This window comes from Eucyclogobius newberryi, unplaced genomic scaffold (genome assembly GCF_026437365.1).
Source record: "Eucyclogobius newberryi isolate DKJ021-1_F unplaced genomic scaffold, fEucNew1.0.hap1 SCAF_9, whole genome shotgun sequence".
Taxonomy (NCBI): Eukaryota; Metazoa; Chordata; class Actinopteri; order Gobiiformes; family Gobiidae; genus Eucyclogobius; species Eucyclogobius newberryi.
Genome location: NW_027316532.1, coordinates 17,702,255 through 17,719,742, shown reverse-complemented (window position 1 = coordinate 17,719,742; position 17,488 = coordinate 17,702,255). Strand labels below are relative to the sequence as shown.

The 17,488-nt window shown below is 44.7% G+C and overlaps 1 protein-coding gene across 1 annotated transcript in view; it reads left to right on the top strand.

The window, feature by feature from the left end:
• dennd1b (DENN/MADD domain containing 1B) overlaps window positions 1–17,488 on the top strand; it is a 223,272-nt gene that overhangs the window by 156,776 nt on the left and 49,008 nt on the right. Inside the window, exon 13 of the mRNA XM_072438119.1 lies at window positions 14,055–14,180. Within this exon, the coding sequence (XP_072294220.1) occupies window positions 14,055–14,180 (126 nt within the window). The remainder of the gene's footprint in view (window positions 1–14,054; window positions 14,181–17,488) is intronic.

The following is a 17,488-nucleotide window of genomic DNA, read 5'->3' as shown; positions in this document are numbered from 1 at the left end:
GCACCTTTTTTCATAGTTTTGGCCGGGGTGCGACTTATATGTGATATTATTTGTTAGTTTCACACTGACAACCACAAGAGTGCGCTCTAGGCTCTAAGCGACGCAGAAGAAGAATCTGCACTTCTTCTACCTCTGGAGTTTGTGGACTTGTTTAGAAGTGACACAGAGGAAGAAGAATTCAATGGATTTAGTGATTTGGGGTAAAACTGATGCTTTGGTAAACTTGCTAGCATGTTCTTTATGCTATAGTTATCTGAATAACTGTTAATATGTTACGTTAACATACCAGACACTTACCACAGTTCTGTCTGTGCGTCATGTAGCTGAAGGTGTTAGCGTTAGCATACGTACACCTATTCACCATGTTCTCTCATCTGTTATTATTTTAAACATCAAATAAATTTCCCCCCAAAAAATGCAATTTATAATCCGGAAAATACAATATATCCACATACATGCACACATACTTTTTTAAGGCGGGGCTGGGCAGGACCATAGAGAACTCAGAATAAGAAAGTGAAGTGTCTTATGGCAGAAGTATGAGTCCATTTTGTCCATCGTTTATTGAATTTGTCCATTTTCAAGTTGAGTCCGGCGGTTCTTGTTGCCATGGTGCGTATGTCAGTCACGATGTCTGTCCACTCCTTTAACGTCGGAGCAGTTTGTGTGTGTCAAAAATAGTCTGTATCGTCTTTTGTACAACAGGACAGTCCCAGACACATGGTAATGACCTGTCTCCCGGCAACCACCGTTTCTCCAGCATTAGGCCCCTCCCCCTGTGAATAATGTGCACTTTGACACAGCGGTTTTCTCCAAACATGCAACTTTGTGCTCCTCCACTGGGACGTACCACTCGCTTAGTTTATACTTTTATTCCTTTTCTTCCATTTTGTTGTGTTTTTCTGTTGTTGTTGTTGTTGTTGTTGTTTTTATTTTTCTATGTTCTAATAAAAAATTAAATAGCCCAAAATATATATATATAGTATAGTATATATAGTATTAAAATCTTAAAAACACTATTTTGACATCTGTATGCACATTAAAATAATGTATTATAATACAAACTACCATGAAGCTACAAAAGAGTCGATTAGTAAAAAAAAGGAAGTTTGTATCGATATTTCTGCACTTTTTGTCATTTGAAAATGTAAAATATCAAGATTTTTGTCTGCTCGATCATGGAAAAACTTTGCTTTTTATTATTATCAGTGTTATTTAGATATTTACTCTTAATAAAACATGAACAAAGAGTTAATTCATAATGAACAAATATTTACTGAGAATGATCAGTAACTATTTAATTAATTCTCAGAACCCTCACCTTAATTAAGTCGTGACTAAGCCAGAATCATGCTTAATAAACTATTAGTTCATCATGATTTAAGTCTTTGTTCGTGCTTTATTAAGACTTATTATGGTGTAGTTATGTATAAAGTGCTGTGTAATAGAATTATTATCATTATTTATGTAGATTTGCTCCTGCTTTTCCTTCAGGACACAAGTTAAACATACTTAGATATTAACTACACCTTAATTGGCCTTAGTAAAGGATGAACAAAGACTTAATTCATAGTAACAAATCAACTCTTTGTTATTGATACATTACTTCTTGCATTAGGCTTAAGGAGTGTATTTATTATAAAGTATAACCCAGAAATAGCTTTTTGTCGGAGCAGAAACACGACTTAGAGTAAGAAACATTTAAACATTTATAAATAATGCTAAATATGTCGTAGAAACTGGTCCAAAATCAGCTTTTTCAATCGTCTTTCGAGCGCGATTGGAGTGAAACACGTGTTCAACCCAAGTTCAGTGCAAACCATCCGGCGACATTCCTCGTTTTCCCTCACCGTTTTCCGTCCGTTTCCCCCGTTTCTCGTCGGCCGCGTTTTTCCCCTCGCTCCGGAGCTCCAACTCGCTCTGCGTTTACGGTGAACATGTGGCCGGCGTTAACTGACCGCCGCTCCGGGCTCGGCTGCGCGGGGTCGGAGGTCACACTTGTCCCGAATTACGCCCCTCCTCCGCCAGCCGCCGCCGCCGCCGCAGCCCCCTAATGGCCCCGTTGCGCTACTTCACACTCCATATTTCAGATTTATTGACTATTAGACGCGCTAGCAAAGCAGTAGCGCTTCCGTTTGGCCGCGAGCGAAAGAGAGACGCTTTATTTGTGGCACGACGGGGACGTTTAAAGCTGCACCGCGGCACTTTTCTGCTTGATTATCCGTCCGAGCGCGCATGGATGTGTTTTTGCTTCACAGTTATGCGTTTATATAGCTGCAAAGTCGCTCACAGTTATTAACGATGAATAACAATGTTTCACTAAAGGTTTAATGCGGAACATTCCGGTCGCAGCATTAGCATCTCCACGGAGACGAGAAAGTGGCAGGGAAAGTCACGCTGTGCACCTTTAAGTAACGTAAAGATAAAATTCAAAAATAACAAATATGCACAATAAAAAAAAATGTAAAATTTTAAACGCAGTTTGAATTTGGGCTGCAGCAGTTCATTTACTAATATTTTTTTCATATAATCGCAGTTGTGTTTTGATAATTGTAAGTGTTAAACTCTAAAACATTTGAACAAAAACAGCGACTTTATTACATCAAACTGTCAAAATTGAATGAACAATTTAGGATTTTTTATCAATAATACACCACATTTTAACATTTATTTGGTTGATAATGTGTTTAAAAAGTCAAAATAAGATAAAATATTAATACAAAGTTAATATTTGCATTAAGTGACTTTGACTATGATAAAAAAAATACATTAATTAACAAAAACAGCGACGGTATTACATCAAACTGTCAATAACGAATGAACAATTTAGGATTTTTATCAATAATACACTTAATTCAAAAACTAAGTCACCACATTTCAACATTTATTTGGTTGATAATGTGTTTAAAAAGTCAAAATAAGATAAAATAAGAATACAAAGTAAATATTTGCATCAAGTGACTGATTATGGTAAAAGAAGCATCACATTTATCATGGAAAAGGCTCATTTAATTAAAAATCTCTTATTCTGAAAGTTTTGGTCTTAATGACATTCAGAGTTATTCGAGTGTTTAAATCCCTCTGTTGCGTCTCTTTATCTTTAGTCAATTATTAAACTCTGAAATATGGAAATGCGAGGCGTGTATATTTTCAAGCTTATTTTAGCCTCTTTCCAGGAACCGCTTTTGAGTAAACACAAACTTTCGCTCCGTCTGCCGTCGCCGCGGTAATAAAGAAAAAAGGCATTATTAGCCCGCGCGCCGGTGAAACGAGCGTGTTGACAAGCGCACGGAGAAAAGACGCGCTCTTGTTTTCTCGGCCGAGATCAAGGCACTTCCTGAATGGCGTTCCTCAGCGCGCCGCTCCTCGTTGTTACGGCCCCGCTGATAAAGTTCTAATTGGCTCTTTTTTTTCGCTCGGCGCCGCTGCTTTGCCAGTCATTAAAAGTACCCAAGAATAGCAAATTAGAGTCGCTTAATTCGGGAAACAAACAATGCGCCGCTACAACTCTCGCCGTCTCATCGCGGCATTGATTTAGTTTGTGATTTTTTGTTTTTTTTCATTAAGTATTCCTTCTGTTGCCGCACATCCAAGGTGAGCCTCCACGTCTTTATTTTCAGACGCCTCCTCCCCGCTCTTCTCCTCTTTCTCCTCCTCTCTCCTCTCTCCTCCTCTTTCTCCTCTCTCCTCCTCTTCTCTCCTCTTCTCCCCTCTTCTCCCCTCTTCTCCCCTCTTCTCCCCTCTTCTCCCCTCTCTTCTCCCCTTTGCCGACACGTTCGACACTACTCGGTGCGTTTGTCGCCGCGTCGCATTTGATCATTTGTATTCCCAATCAAGGCATACATTTATGGGCCCCTCCCTCCCCCCCAGTGTGTTTCATGGTGAGCAAATGAAGGGGAGACGGGGGTGAAGCAAATGAAGGGGAGACGGGGGAGACGGGGGTGAGGTGGCGCCTCCGGAGAGAGCACCTGGCACACTTAATCAAAAATCACGGTAATTTTGGGAGCGAGCGACGCGAAAAGCCGAGGCAGACTCCTCAGAGGCCCCGCGAGAGTCGGAGGAAGAACAAACTTTTTGTTACTCACGAGTTTTCTAGCGGAGGCCGATCAGAGTGAGGCGCTTAACGAGGCCCTTAAAGTCAGCGAGCTACAGCCGATGCGGCGCTACACGGACCGTAGCAGCTCATGGTTTTGACTCTGCGACAGCACAAGCTGCAGCCCGCCTGGCCTGTCCATACCTGTCACTGACCTCAGGAGACTTACAAGCCAAAGAGGCCTGGTAGGCCTCCTTTCTTCAGCCTGATGACATCCCTTACTTCTGGTGTCCACCACCGGGTTCGGGGGTTGCCGCCGCAACAGGCACCGGAGACCTTGCGACCACAGCTCCGAGCAGCTGCATTAACAATGGAGTGAGTTGAAGACTCTGCTGACAGAGAGCTCTGCAAGACGTTCCCCAACCCAAGCTGAAGTTACTGAGGTTGTTGGCAAACTCCTCAGTGGCTCCGGGGGTGGATGAGATCCGCCCTGAGGACCTAAATTCTCTGGATGTTGTAGGACTGTCTTGGCTGACACGTCTCTGCAACATCGCGTGGCGGTCGGAGACAGTGTCTCTGGACTGGTAGACCGGGGTGGTGGTCCCTCTTGTCAAGAAGGGGGACCGGAGGGTGTGTTCCAACTACAGAGGGATCACACTCCTCAGCCTCCCCGGTAAGGTCTATTCCAAGGTACTGGAGAGGAGAATCCGACCGATAGTCGACCCTTGGATTCAGGAGGAGCAGAGCGGTTTTAGGAACACTGGACCAGCTCTATACCCTCCATCGGGTGCTCGAGGGTTCATGGGAGTTTGCCCAACCAGTCCACATGTGCTTTGTGGATCTGGAGAAGGCTTTCGACCGTGTTCCTCGGGGTGTCCTTTGGGGGGGTGCTCCGGTCCGGGAGTACGGGGTCCGGGGCCCTTTGCTCAGGGCCGTACGGTCCCTGTATGATCGGAGCAGGAGCTGTGTTCACGGCAGTAAGTCAGACCTGTTCCCAGTGCATGCGGGACTCCTCAGGGCTGCCCTTTGTCACCAGTTTTGTTCATAGTTTTTATGGACAGAATTTCTAGGTGCAGTCAGGGGGCGGAGGGTGTGGTCAGGGGTCGGAGGGTGTCCGGTTTGGGGACCACAGGATCTCATCTCTTCTGTTTGTAGACAATGTTGTCCTGATGGCTCCATCAAACCCGGACCTGCAACATGCACTGGGACGGTTTGAGCCGAGTGTGAAGCGGCTGGGATGAGAATCAGCACCTCCAAATCCGAGATCATGGTTCTCGACCGGAAAAAGGTGTCTTGCCCTCTCCAGGTGGGTGGGGAGTCCTTGCCCCAAGTGGAGGAGTTCAAGTATCTCGGGGTCTTGTTCACGAGTGAGGGAAGGATGGAGCGTGAGATCGACAGGCGGATCGGTGCAGCGGCTGCAGTGATGCAGTCGCTGCATCGGACCGTTGTGGTAAAGAGGGAGCTGAGCCGAAAGGCAAAGCTCTCTATTTACCGGTCGGTCTACGTTCTGACCTCACCTATGGTCATGAGCTTTGGGTAGTGACCCAAAGGACAAGATTGCGGATACAAGCGGTCGAAATGAGTTTCCTCCGCTGGAAACTCATGAAAAAGCCCTATGGTGAAAAGGGCCCATCGTGACATAAATGCCCTGCTTGACTTGCATCTGGGACTTGGAGCTCCTGCAAACGAGTGATGGATACTTGTCATGTTCTTTTGGACGACACAGAATGAACCGTCGAGGTCATGGAAACTAAACCTGTGTCGTTTGATTGGCATATTTATTCTCTCCCTCTTCTTCTCTCTCTCCTGTTCCTTTCTCTCTATCGTCATTTCTTCATTGACTCTGGTTCTCGTCTTTGTTCAGATCACCTCGTTTTAATGTGTGTGTGTTTTAATGTGTGTGTGTGTGTGTGTTTTAATGTGTGTGTGTGTGTGTGTTTTAATGTGTGTGTGTTTTAATGTGTGTGTGTGTGTGTGTGTGTGTTTTAATGTGTGTGTGTGTGTGTGTGTTGTGTGTGTGTTGTGTGTTGTGTGTGTTGTGTCCTCTTTCTCTCGACATCAAAAGCGAGTGTGTGATTCCTCCGTAACTCGTCTTCTTCTTCTTCTTTAATTACGTCCCTGTGGCGTTCTTTCCCTCGACAGAATCTCAAACAAAACAAGACCAAAAACACTACTTTTTATTTTTTTAAACGGCTGAAATTTTTTTTTTTTTAAATCATTTCATACTTTTACTAAAAAGATTCGGACAAAACTTGAGTAATTTAAATGTAAATCTAAATTATTTATATTTTAGTATTTTAAACTTATGATTATTTCTATATTTTAAGGATTTTCAAACTAATTTCTAAAACAAAACTTCACCTTTGTAGATTTTATTGGAAAGATTTCTGCCGATGTGTTTCAGAGCAAGACTCCTCTCTCCTCTTCTCCTCCCTCTCTCCTCTCCTCTATTTCCTCTTTCTTCTCCTCCTCCCTCTCTCCTCTCTTCTCCTCCCTCACTTCTATCTCTCCTCTCTCCTCTTCTCTCTTCTATCTCTCCTCCCTCCTCTTCTCTCTCTTCTCTCTTCTATCCCTCATCTCTCTCCTCCTCCCTCTCTCCTCTTTCTTCTCCTCCTCCCTCTCTCCTCTCTCTTCTCTCTCTTCTCCTCACTCTCGCCTCTCTCTTCTCCCTCTCTCCTCTCTCTCTTCTTTCATGCACCTGTTCATTATCTCGGGTGTTGCAGGAGTCAAATAGAGATCTGTTCCACTGTGACCTCTGACCCCTGCTCTTTTGTTGGGGACTGTCCTTTAATGAGTCCCTCCCCCTCGCTCTCTCTCTCCCTCTCTCTCTATCCCTCCTTCTCTATCCCTCCTCTTTCTCTCCTTCAGTGGCGATTTGATTTCTCATCTTTTCTTTTTTTCTTGCCGTCTCGCATTGACAGATGTTTTCAGTCTTTTTTTTACATCACAAACTTTAAAAACATGAGTGTGTGGATCGTTTCAGACAACAACATCGCTATGGTAACGAGACCCTCCTCCAGAGCAGTTGTAGTATAATCTTTATATATATTTAAAGTCTCGTCGTGAGTACGATCGATGAGCAGATTCTACCACAAATAATTTTATCAAAAGATTTTAAAATCTAACTTTTGATTTATAAATATATAGATATAAATGTTTTTTATTTGTCTCCAACTGCTACAAAACCGAACGTTTGATAAATGTTGTTCTGCACATTTATTTTTTACTCATGAGCTGTCATTTTAAACATTTGCTGAAAAAAAAAAAATAGACAAATATTTTCTGCAAGTTTTTTGGTGAAATCTTGAATCCTAATTTTAATTTTTTTTTAATTTTCTGACTAAAAATTTTTAAAAAAGGAAAAAAAGACAAATATTTTCAGTAAATTCGTTGGTCGAATCATGAATTATAACTTTAAACATTTGCAGAATATAAAAAAAGATTTTCCGCACGTTTTTTGAATTATTGAGAACATTTGATGAATACACACTATTAGACGTGTATTTCCCGCTTGTTTCCCGCACGTTTCCCGCCGCCGCTTCCACGATGGCGCTTGTCTTAATTGGACCCGGCGGGCGCGGCTGCTTTGATCCTTCACCGGCGGCTCTGACTTTACACTGAAAAATGTCAGCGCCGAACGCGGCGGCGTCACCTGTAGCGCTCGGCCTCCGTCTCCGAGCGCCGTGCTAGCTTCACTCCCGGCGTACAAGCTAATTAGCCTGACAGCGCCGTTGCCATGGAGCCCCCCGACCTGACGGATCGGGCTGCTCCGCTAAACACCAATTATTGCGTTTATCCTGGCGTCTGATGCGGCGAAGAGGGGCGTATTAACGTTTGTCATGCTTTACCGCTATATTTGTCGCAAGTGCCAATTTAATTAATCTCGGCGCGCGAGTCTTACACGCGAAAAACTTTGAACTTATCTCTTTATCACCCGTTTTTTCCTGTAACGCCGAGAAAAAGCAAACAGGGCGGGTTGTGTCCCCGCCTCATTAGAAGTGTCTCGCCGCTCGCACTTCTCTTTTCTGACACTGGCAGCGCGACGCGTTGGGGACAAAGTGTTTCCTGGATTTTCTGAAAACTTTCAAACAATTCTATTATCTTCATCCGTTACGGTTATTTCGTCATCTCGCGCAACTTCAGGACTCGCCTCGCCTCCGTCAGCCTCGCCGCCGTCGATTGGTGTTCTCCAGTCTCACCTCTCTCTTCTGTCTCCTCCTCCTCTCTCTCTCCTCTCTCTTCTCCTCCTCTCTCTCTCCTCTCTCTCTCCTCTCTCTCTCCTCTCTCCTCTCTCTCTCCTCTCTCTTCTCCTCCTCTCTCTCTCCTCTCTCTTCTCCTCCTCTCTCTCTCCTCTCTCTTCTCCTCTCTCTTCTCCTCCTCTCTCTCTCCTCTCTTCTCCTCCTCTCTCTCTCCTCTCTCTTCTCCTCTCTCTTCTCCTCCTCTCTCTCTCCTCTCTCTTCTCCTCTCTCTTCTTCTCCTCTCTCTCTCCTCTCTCTTCTCCTCTCTCTTCTCCTCCTCTCTCTCTCCTCTCTTCTTCTCCTCTCTCTCTCCTCTCTCTTCTTCTCCTCCTCTCTCCCCCCTCTCTTCTCCTCTAAATGGTAAATAAATGGTCACATTTATATAGCGCTTTTCTACCGTCAAGGTACTCAAAGCACTTTACATCAAGGAACCAGTCAACAAACAAACAAACAAACAAACGGTTGAACTCTTTGTTAAGCTCTGTTCACTCTAATTCTAAGTGTAAACAAGCTCCGCCCACAGGAAAATAAGCATGGATTTTCGGCTGGTGTTGGAGGATTGTCTGACTCTAGTTTGTCGAGTTTTGACGATTCCTCTTTAAAAGTTGAAGCTAATCTCTAAAAATGAGATTTAGCGGCTGGAATGATGGTTCAGAAAAGTACAAACGGAATCCATAAAAAGCCGTAGTACTTTGGAGTACAATCTGACCCCGATTCATCCCAGAATGGTTGATTTGAAATGTATTAAAGTGTTACAGCTTCATGTTGTGTTTAACATGCTCAGCAGCTTGAGACCGTACTTTTATTGCCCGTTGTTTATCGCCCGTTGTTTATCACCCATAGTTTATCGCCCGTCGTGGCCCATCGCGTCACCCCCCTTACGTTTGAACCACTCCCCTTACGTTTGAGCCACTCCCCTTACCTTTGAGCCACTCCCCTTACGTTGGAGCGACTCCCCTTACGTTGGAGCGACTCCCCGCACGTTTGAGCCGCTCCCCGCACGTTTGAGCCACTCCCCGCACGTTTGAGCCGCTCCCCGCACGTTTGAGCCACTCCCCGCACGTTTGAGCCACTCCCCGCACGTTTGAGCCGCTCCCCGCACGTTTGAGCCACTCCCCTTACGTTTGAGCCACTCCCCTTACCTTTGAGCCACTCCCCTTACCTTTGAGCCACTCCCCTTACGTTGGAGCGACTCCCCTTACGTTGGAGCGACTCCCCGCACGTTTGAGCCGCTCCCCGCACGTTTGAGCCACTCCCCGCACGTTTGAGCCGCTCCCCGCACGTTTGAGCCACTCCCCGCACGTTTGAGCCACTCCCCGCACGTTTGAGCCGCTCCCCGCACGTTTGAGCCGCTCCCCGCACGTTTGAGCCACTCCCCTTACGTTTGAGCCACTCCCCTTACCTTTGAGCCACTCCCGTTACGTTTGAGCCACTCCCCTTACGTTGGAGCGACTCCCCTTACGTTTGAGCCACTCCCCTTACGTTTGAGCCGCTCCCCGCACGTTTGAGCCGCTCCCCGCACGTTTGAGCCACTCCCCTTACGTTGGAGGGACTCCCCGCACGTTTGAGCCACTCCCCGCACGTTTGAGCCAGTCCCCGCACGTCACTTTGCGGTTCCGCCTTCGTCGTTTACGCTGACAACACGTTTGATTCCACCCGAAAGAGCGACACAAAAGCATGAAATATTCATCCAGCTCGTCTCAGAAAGCGCAGACTCTTGTTCGTTTAGCCGCAGTGGCGTTTGAAGCGACCTCCAGGGAGCGGCGTCCCCTCCCACTTCTGCTCGCCTCCAGGAACGCCCAGTGTCAACAGATGAACCCACGCGAGACTCGTGCTGGGACTCGATCTGGTTTTGAACAAACCTAATGGCGATCCGTAGATGTTCTAGTGGCGATCTGTAGATGTTCTCATGGCGATCTGTAGATGTTCTCATGACGATCTGTAGATGTTCTCACGACGATCTGTAGATGTTCTCACGACGATCTGTAGATGTTCTCACGACGATCTGTAGATGTTCTCACGACGATCTGTAGATGTTCTCACGACGATCTGTAGATGTTCTCACGACGATCTGTAGATGTTCTCGTGACGATCTGTAGATGTTCTCATGGCGATCATGTACTACACTGTCTGAAAAAAGATCTATATGAGGAACGACGACACACTGGATGTAAATTAAGCTTTTAATATTGCTATATCCAACAAATATTAGAACATGTGACCTTTTTTTCAGAATTAAAGGACAAATATTACGCAAGGAACTGAGCTTAGGCCTACATCTACTGGCAGCAGAGAAAATTACATATTTGAGAGAAATGCTAATGAAGCCGGCAGTTGTTCTGATCGCGATTTGACGGGAGAAACGAGTCAGAACGAGTCTGGAGATGATTTACGGAGTCAAAAACAGCACAGGAGCCGCCTCACACATCGACGAGATTCAGAACGAGTTTTTTTGACGCTCGGAGGGAGAAGACCTTCTAACCAGGATTCTTCAAACAAGTGCGAATGAAGCTTAACTGTGCTCCAGCTGAGTTTTCTGACAGGGAACAATGTCAGAACAAGCCTAAAAGAAAGAAAAAGTAATTAATGTGGCGTAATATGAGTCCTTTAAACACAGTGCAGTCTGGGTACTCTTCAGTCTGATTGAGTCTCTGCTCAGCGAGTCACAGTCACGATGAGCTCCACACTTCTTTGTACCTCTGTTCGCACGCTCGCTCGCACCGCACACTGAGCAGGTGAGCGGCGCCTCTTGACAACTTCCTCTGCGGCTCCCCGGGGCCCCGATGGCCGCCTGAGTCTTTTGTCATCCTTAAAACCCTCTCCTCCTCCTCCTCCTCCTCGAGTCCGGGAGAGGAAGCTTCTGGAGATGAGACGAGCGCAAAACCAACACAATTAAGACGAGAAACGAGCCTTCGCCGAGCACCATCGCCGGATAATCAGCGAATGCCACGCTCGTCGTGCAGTGCAGTAACTCTCTCTCTCCTCTCTCAGATCGTTCAGTAAAATGCAGTGTTTTATAACCGGGAAAGCAATATTTTTTAATCAAAATGGCCAAAAATGTGAAGAAATATGTGTATTTTTCTCCAATTCTTAATATTCTCCTCATTCTGTATATTGTACCTTTATCTGTATATTGTACCTTTTATCTGTATATTGTACCTTTATCTGTATAATTATCTGTATATTGTACCTTTATCTGTATATTGTACCTCTATCTGTATATTGTACCTCTATCTGTATATTGTACCTCTATCTGTATATTGTACCTCTATCTGTATATCGTACCTCTATCTGTATATCGTACCTCTATCTGTATATCGTACCTCTATCTGTATATCGTACCTTTCTCTGTATATCGTACCTTTCTCTGTATATCGTACCTTTCTCTGTATATCGTACCTTTCTCTGTATATCGTACCTTTCTCTGTATATCGTACCTTTCTCTGGATATATTGTACCTTTCTCTGGATATATTGTACCTTTCTCTGTATATATTGTACCTTTTATCTGTGTGTATCGTACCTTTTATCTGTATATATTGTACCTTTATCTGCATACCGTACCTTTATCTGCATACCCTACCTTTATCTGCATACCCTACCTTTATCTGCATACCGTACCTTTATCTGCATACCGTACCTTTATCTGCATACCGTACCTATAGCGTACCTTTTAGCCGTACAGTGTACCTTTTAGCCGTACAGTGTACCTTTTAGCCGTACAGTGTACCTTTTAGCCGTACAGTGTACCTTTTAGCCGTACAGTGTACCTTTTAGCCGTACAGTGTACCTTTTAGCCGTACAGTGTACCTTTTAGCTGTATAGTGTACCTTTATCTGTATATTGTACCTTTATCTGGTCAGGAATCGTAATATACAAAAGGAATAACAGTAATAATCGAATAATTGCAAAAAAATTGTGATTTTTGTCATTTTAATGTGATATTTTCTCACTTTTTGTCGTTCTGTTGCACTATATTTTACATTTAAGTTGATTAAGAGGCTGTTTCCCACAGACTGACCAAAGGAAGATCATGGGCAGGTGCGACATAAAGAGGAAGCGATAATCCTCTTATTTTCAGTCAAATTAAACATTCTTTCTGCTTTATTACACAAATCTTAGACAAAACAAGTCTCCTGTCTGCAGTTTATTTACCACAAACACTGATCCAGACAGGAATACGATGTTCCTTTTTGCTTCGCTTGTTCTTATAATTAAATAGTCGATCAGAGCCAAAACTGATGAGTCAGACTTTTGTTTTTACTCCAAAGATTCAGTTTATCCAACATGAAGTGACTGAAATGAACTGCAAAGAAGATAAAGAGTTAAAGTGTGTTTGGAATAAGAAATATTGATCTTGTTTTCATATAATTTGACTGTTCTAAAACGAGAGTATAGATAAAACCAGCATACAATATCATGTTTTTACTTAAAATGTGAGAAAAACAAGCATTTTCTTACTTGAAATTAGAAAAGAAAAAAAGCACTGCAACATTTGGACAAAATGGGAGGGTTTTTATTTCTGTTTTGTTTTTTACTTTGTGTGTCTTCATTTTCAACATGTCTTCTTTCAAAAACGTGGACTCAGATTAAGATAAATACCTCTCGGTTTAATCACTTCTTAACGTAACATCGTGATTTTTTGTGGCGTAAAAACCTTTGAAGGCTTCAGACTGAAAGCTTTCTGCTGGTCCTTCCCCCCTTTCCTCCCCCTCTTCCTCCCCTCTTCCTTCCCCCCTTTCCTCCCCTTCTTCCTCTCCTCTTCCTCTCTTCTTGCTCCCCTCTTCCTCCCCTTTTTCTCCCCCTTTCCTCCCTCTTTTACTCTCTTCCTCCCCTTTTCCTCCCCTTTCCTCCCCATTTTCCTCTCCTCTTCCTCTTCCTCCCTCTTTTCCTCCCCTCTTCCTCCCTCTTTTTTCTTCTCCTCTTCCTCCCCTTTTTCTCCCCCTTTCCTCCCTCTTTTCCTCCCCCTCTTTCTCTCCTCGTCTCATTCATGGACACAGCAGGACCTCCCTCTCTCTCTGGGACGACCTGTAAATGTGCCTCTTCACACTCTGACCGGTCGAGCCGTCGCTCCCATCTGGAGGTGATAATGCCTCTCAGATGCTCTAGTGTCCCGCTAGAGTGTCTCGCTAGAGTGTCCCGCTAGAGTGTCCCGCTAGAGTGTCCCGCTAGAGTGTCCCGCTCTAGTGTCCCGCTCTAATGTCCCGCTCTAGTGTCCCGCTCTACGCTCTAGTGTCCCGCTCTAGTGTCCATTGTCCCGCTCTAGTGTCCAGTGTCCCGCTCTAGTGTCCAGTTAAATAATCTTTTTAAATGACAAATATGATGCAAATTTGAGCTTTTAAGCATCAAAATCATGTCTTGAGTTGTATTTATCTTTAACGCTTCATGAATGCTGTTCACGAGCTCGTATTCCTTGAGCCTTACAAAAACACTCACACATTTCACAGGTCAAAGATCGAGATCTTGAGGTCTCATGCGGTTTTTAACTCCATAAAACATTGTCTCGTTTTCAAATCTCAAAAAATAATTGCAGTTTTTATGATTTTCTAATTGTGTGATATTCAGCTCCAAGGTTCTTACAGTAGCATGTCGGGACAAGCTAGCTTTTGTTCATTTCCCCATGGTAATTCCTTCTGCTGCCTGTAGATGGAGTCCTAACACAAATCCTGACGAGGGAACGCCTTACCGAGAGAACGCCTAGCTGTACATTGTTTTAAGTTCAAAAAGATGAGAGTTTTAAACACGCATAACGCAGAGGGTGTTGTTCCGTACTTCTGCCTGCAGGTGTCCTCGCTGAAGAGCAAGCTGAAGAAACAGTCCACGGCCACAGGAAGTGGAGTGGCGCGGGCGTTTCTCCGAACTCAGGCTGCGCTGTTCGGGTCGTACCGAGACGCGCTCCGATACAAACCCGTAAGTCACAGTCGCACAGTAATGTATGTGTTTTATTCAGTACCGTATTTTCCGGAGTATAAGTCGCACCGAAGTATAAGTCGCACCGGAGTATAAGTCGCATTTTTGGGGGGAAATTTATTTAGAACATGGTGAATAGGTGTACGTATGCTAACGCTAACACCTTCAGCTACATGACGCACAGACAGAACTGTGGTAAGTGTCTGGTATGTTAACGTAACATATGAACAGTTATTCAGATAACTATAGCATAAAGAACATGCTAACAAGTTTACCAAAGCATCAGTTTTACCCCAAATCACTAAATCCATTGAATTCTTCTTCCTCTGTGTCACTTCTAAACAACTCCACAAACTCCAGAGGTAGAAGAAGTGCAGATTCTTCTTCTGCATCGCTTAGAGTCTAGAGCGCCCTCTTGTGGTTGACAGTGTGAAAATAACAAATAATATCACACATAAGTCGCTCTGGAGTATAAGTCGGCCGACAGACCCTAAAACACAAAGACAGTGGCATGATGTCTTTGTTCGGATGCATTTTTTATTCTAATTAATAAAACACTAATAATTCTCTCTCTGAAGCCTTCCGTCTCCATATTTCAGCCTTTTTTTGCTCGATCATGTCTTCAATAAACTAGAATAATGCTTGGTGTCAGTTCCAAATCAAAGCTCATGTTCTGACTGGTCGTCTCTGGGTTCGTCCTGCCGGAGACGCTCAAATGTCAGACGTCTCCAAACATTCTGGACGTTCCTCTTGAAGCTCCGTTAACCTCCTTTGGTCTTGTCCTTCGGTCTTGTGAGCTCTGTTCTCCTCGTGTGAGTCTGAGGCTCGTCCTGTTTGTCAAACAGACGGAGCTTTGTTCCTCGGCCTTTGAGATTAATTGGAGTTTGTGGACTCGCGAAGTCTGCGCTGCATTATTGATGCAGCTCCACGTGTGTGTGTCTGTGTCTGTGTCTGTGTTGTGTGTTGTGTGTTGTGTGTGTGAGCAAAGAGACAGGTAAAGAGACCTGCGTCTCACTCTCATCCAATCATCTCACGGGAGCCCAAAGTGACCATTTTGGAGGCTCGATCTGTCACGGTCACTTTATTTAAATGAACCGGTGCAGTTCACTCAAAGCAGAACATTTTCACCTCATTAAATGTCTTTGTTTGTCCCTGTGATGGTTAAATATGTATTTTTGGGGCGTTTGAAGTGTCCGTTGGCGCCCCATGCTGTCTCCTGGCAGAAAAACAGCCTTTTACCGACACCGAACCGAAGTCAACTCTCCTGAGAAACCCTGGCTCTGGTTTTTTGATACTAGTTCTGTACTTCTGCACTTTTGGACCGTTCTGATCCGGCTCAAAGTGAACATGGCGATAAGGACTCAAATAAGGCCTCAACTGACTAGAACGCAAAAGTCACATGATGAAAAGATTAGTACCTGTTTACGATATTTACAATATATTTAGATTACTACCATTTATGGACAAAAGAGTGTTTTCATCAAATTTTCCACGTCATTTTCATGAAATTCGTGGACTCGGCTCATGTTTTAGAACCCGTCTGGACAAATGCAGGGTTCAGAATAAGCGGTATCGCATCGCAAAATGCAACGCAATTTCTCTCAAATGCGATGCATTCGTCATAAAAAAGTGCTTTTGTATCGCAGATTTTGCGATACAAAAATGTGTGTTCAATTGTTTAACCAAACCGCCTAAAAGTACTGATCACTCGTCAATCGATCGTCAATAACGGCATGACACATGTAGGACGCTGTGTTGACGTGACGAGTCCCGCTGCTGTCACAGATCGAGTCTGAAAGTGGGAGGAGCCACGTGCGGTAAAGTTAGCGTCACAGATTCAGACTTCCGAGGTCAAAAGCTCCTAAACGCAAAAGTCTTTGCAGATCATACACAGCCAAAATATTTATACTGCCAAGTGACACAACCTCGTTTTTAACAATCAGATGCGTATTTTGGGCGCAACTAATTACACGGCTCCGAATGTGCAGACGGAGCCGAGACGAGTGTTTAGGGACCGTCATCAAATGTGCAGCCGGAGCCGAGACGAGACGTGTACTTAGGGACCGTCATCAAATAGCAAAACGAAAAATGGAATGGAACGTCAACTAGAGTGGTACAATTTGAATAACACATAAAATACACCATGATGGACACCACAGCGACCTTTATTTTTCCATCAGAAGAGTGTAATGACAATTAATATGTAAATGAAACTCCTGCAAATAGTCATCTGATTGATGATGATATGAAAGAAAGTTGTAAATAAGGCCATCTGACTTTGTGTTGATTAATTTGTTCAACAACTAATTTTATTTGCAAGTTTTCTTTTTCTTTTCTTTTTTTAATGTTTAAAAAGTGTTTAAAAGTTAATTTGTTAATAGTTTTTTTTTTTAAATAGAATATTTATAAATACATTTTAAATAAATAATCGTGTTATATCAATGGAAATTGTTAAATTGTGGATTGTTAGTCACTTTCGTGTTTTGCTATGCAATTATCAAATTGCTATACAAATTTGAAAAAATTAACGGATTGTTTAGCAGCACCGCTATACAAGTGAAAATCCTTAATCTGAACCCTGAAATGAACCATGATTCCATTACAAAGGAAGGGGCAGCTGCTGCAAAGGACTGTGGGCCCTGTAGTTCTCGCACTCAAAAGTGGGGGCCATATTAAAACATCTGGGGGGGCCACATGTTCGACACCCTTGTTCTAAACCCGACTCGTGATGTTTTCTGGAGGCGGATCGACGCTCCACACAAACACACGCCTCGCCAGAGCGGCTGCTGAGGAGCCGTGCTGAGCTGCTAATGAAACAATAGCACACCATGCTAACGAGTGCGGGGGGGCCATGCTAACAAGTGTGGGGGGGCATGTTCATGTTAACGAGTGCGGGGGGGCCATGCTAACGAGTGTGGGGGGGCATGTTCATGTTAACGAGTGTGGGGGGGCCATGTTAATGGGGGTGGAGCCATGTTAACGAGTAGGGATGCCATGCTAACGGGAGTGGGGGCTATGCTAACGAGTGCAGGGGGGGCAATCTAACAAGGGTGGGGCCATGCTAACGAGTGGGGGGGGCCATGCTAACGAGTGGGGGGGGGGCATGCTAACGAGTGGGGGGGGCCATGCTAACGCGTGAGGGGGGGCCATGCTGACGCGTGAGGGGGGGCCATGCTGACGCGTGAGGGGGGGCCATGCTGACGCGTGAGGGGGGGCCATGCTGACGCGTGAGGGGGGGCCATGCTGACGCGTGAGGGGGGCCATGCTGACGCGTGAGGGGGCCATGCTGACGCGTGAGGGGGCCATGC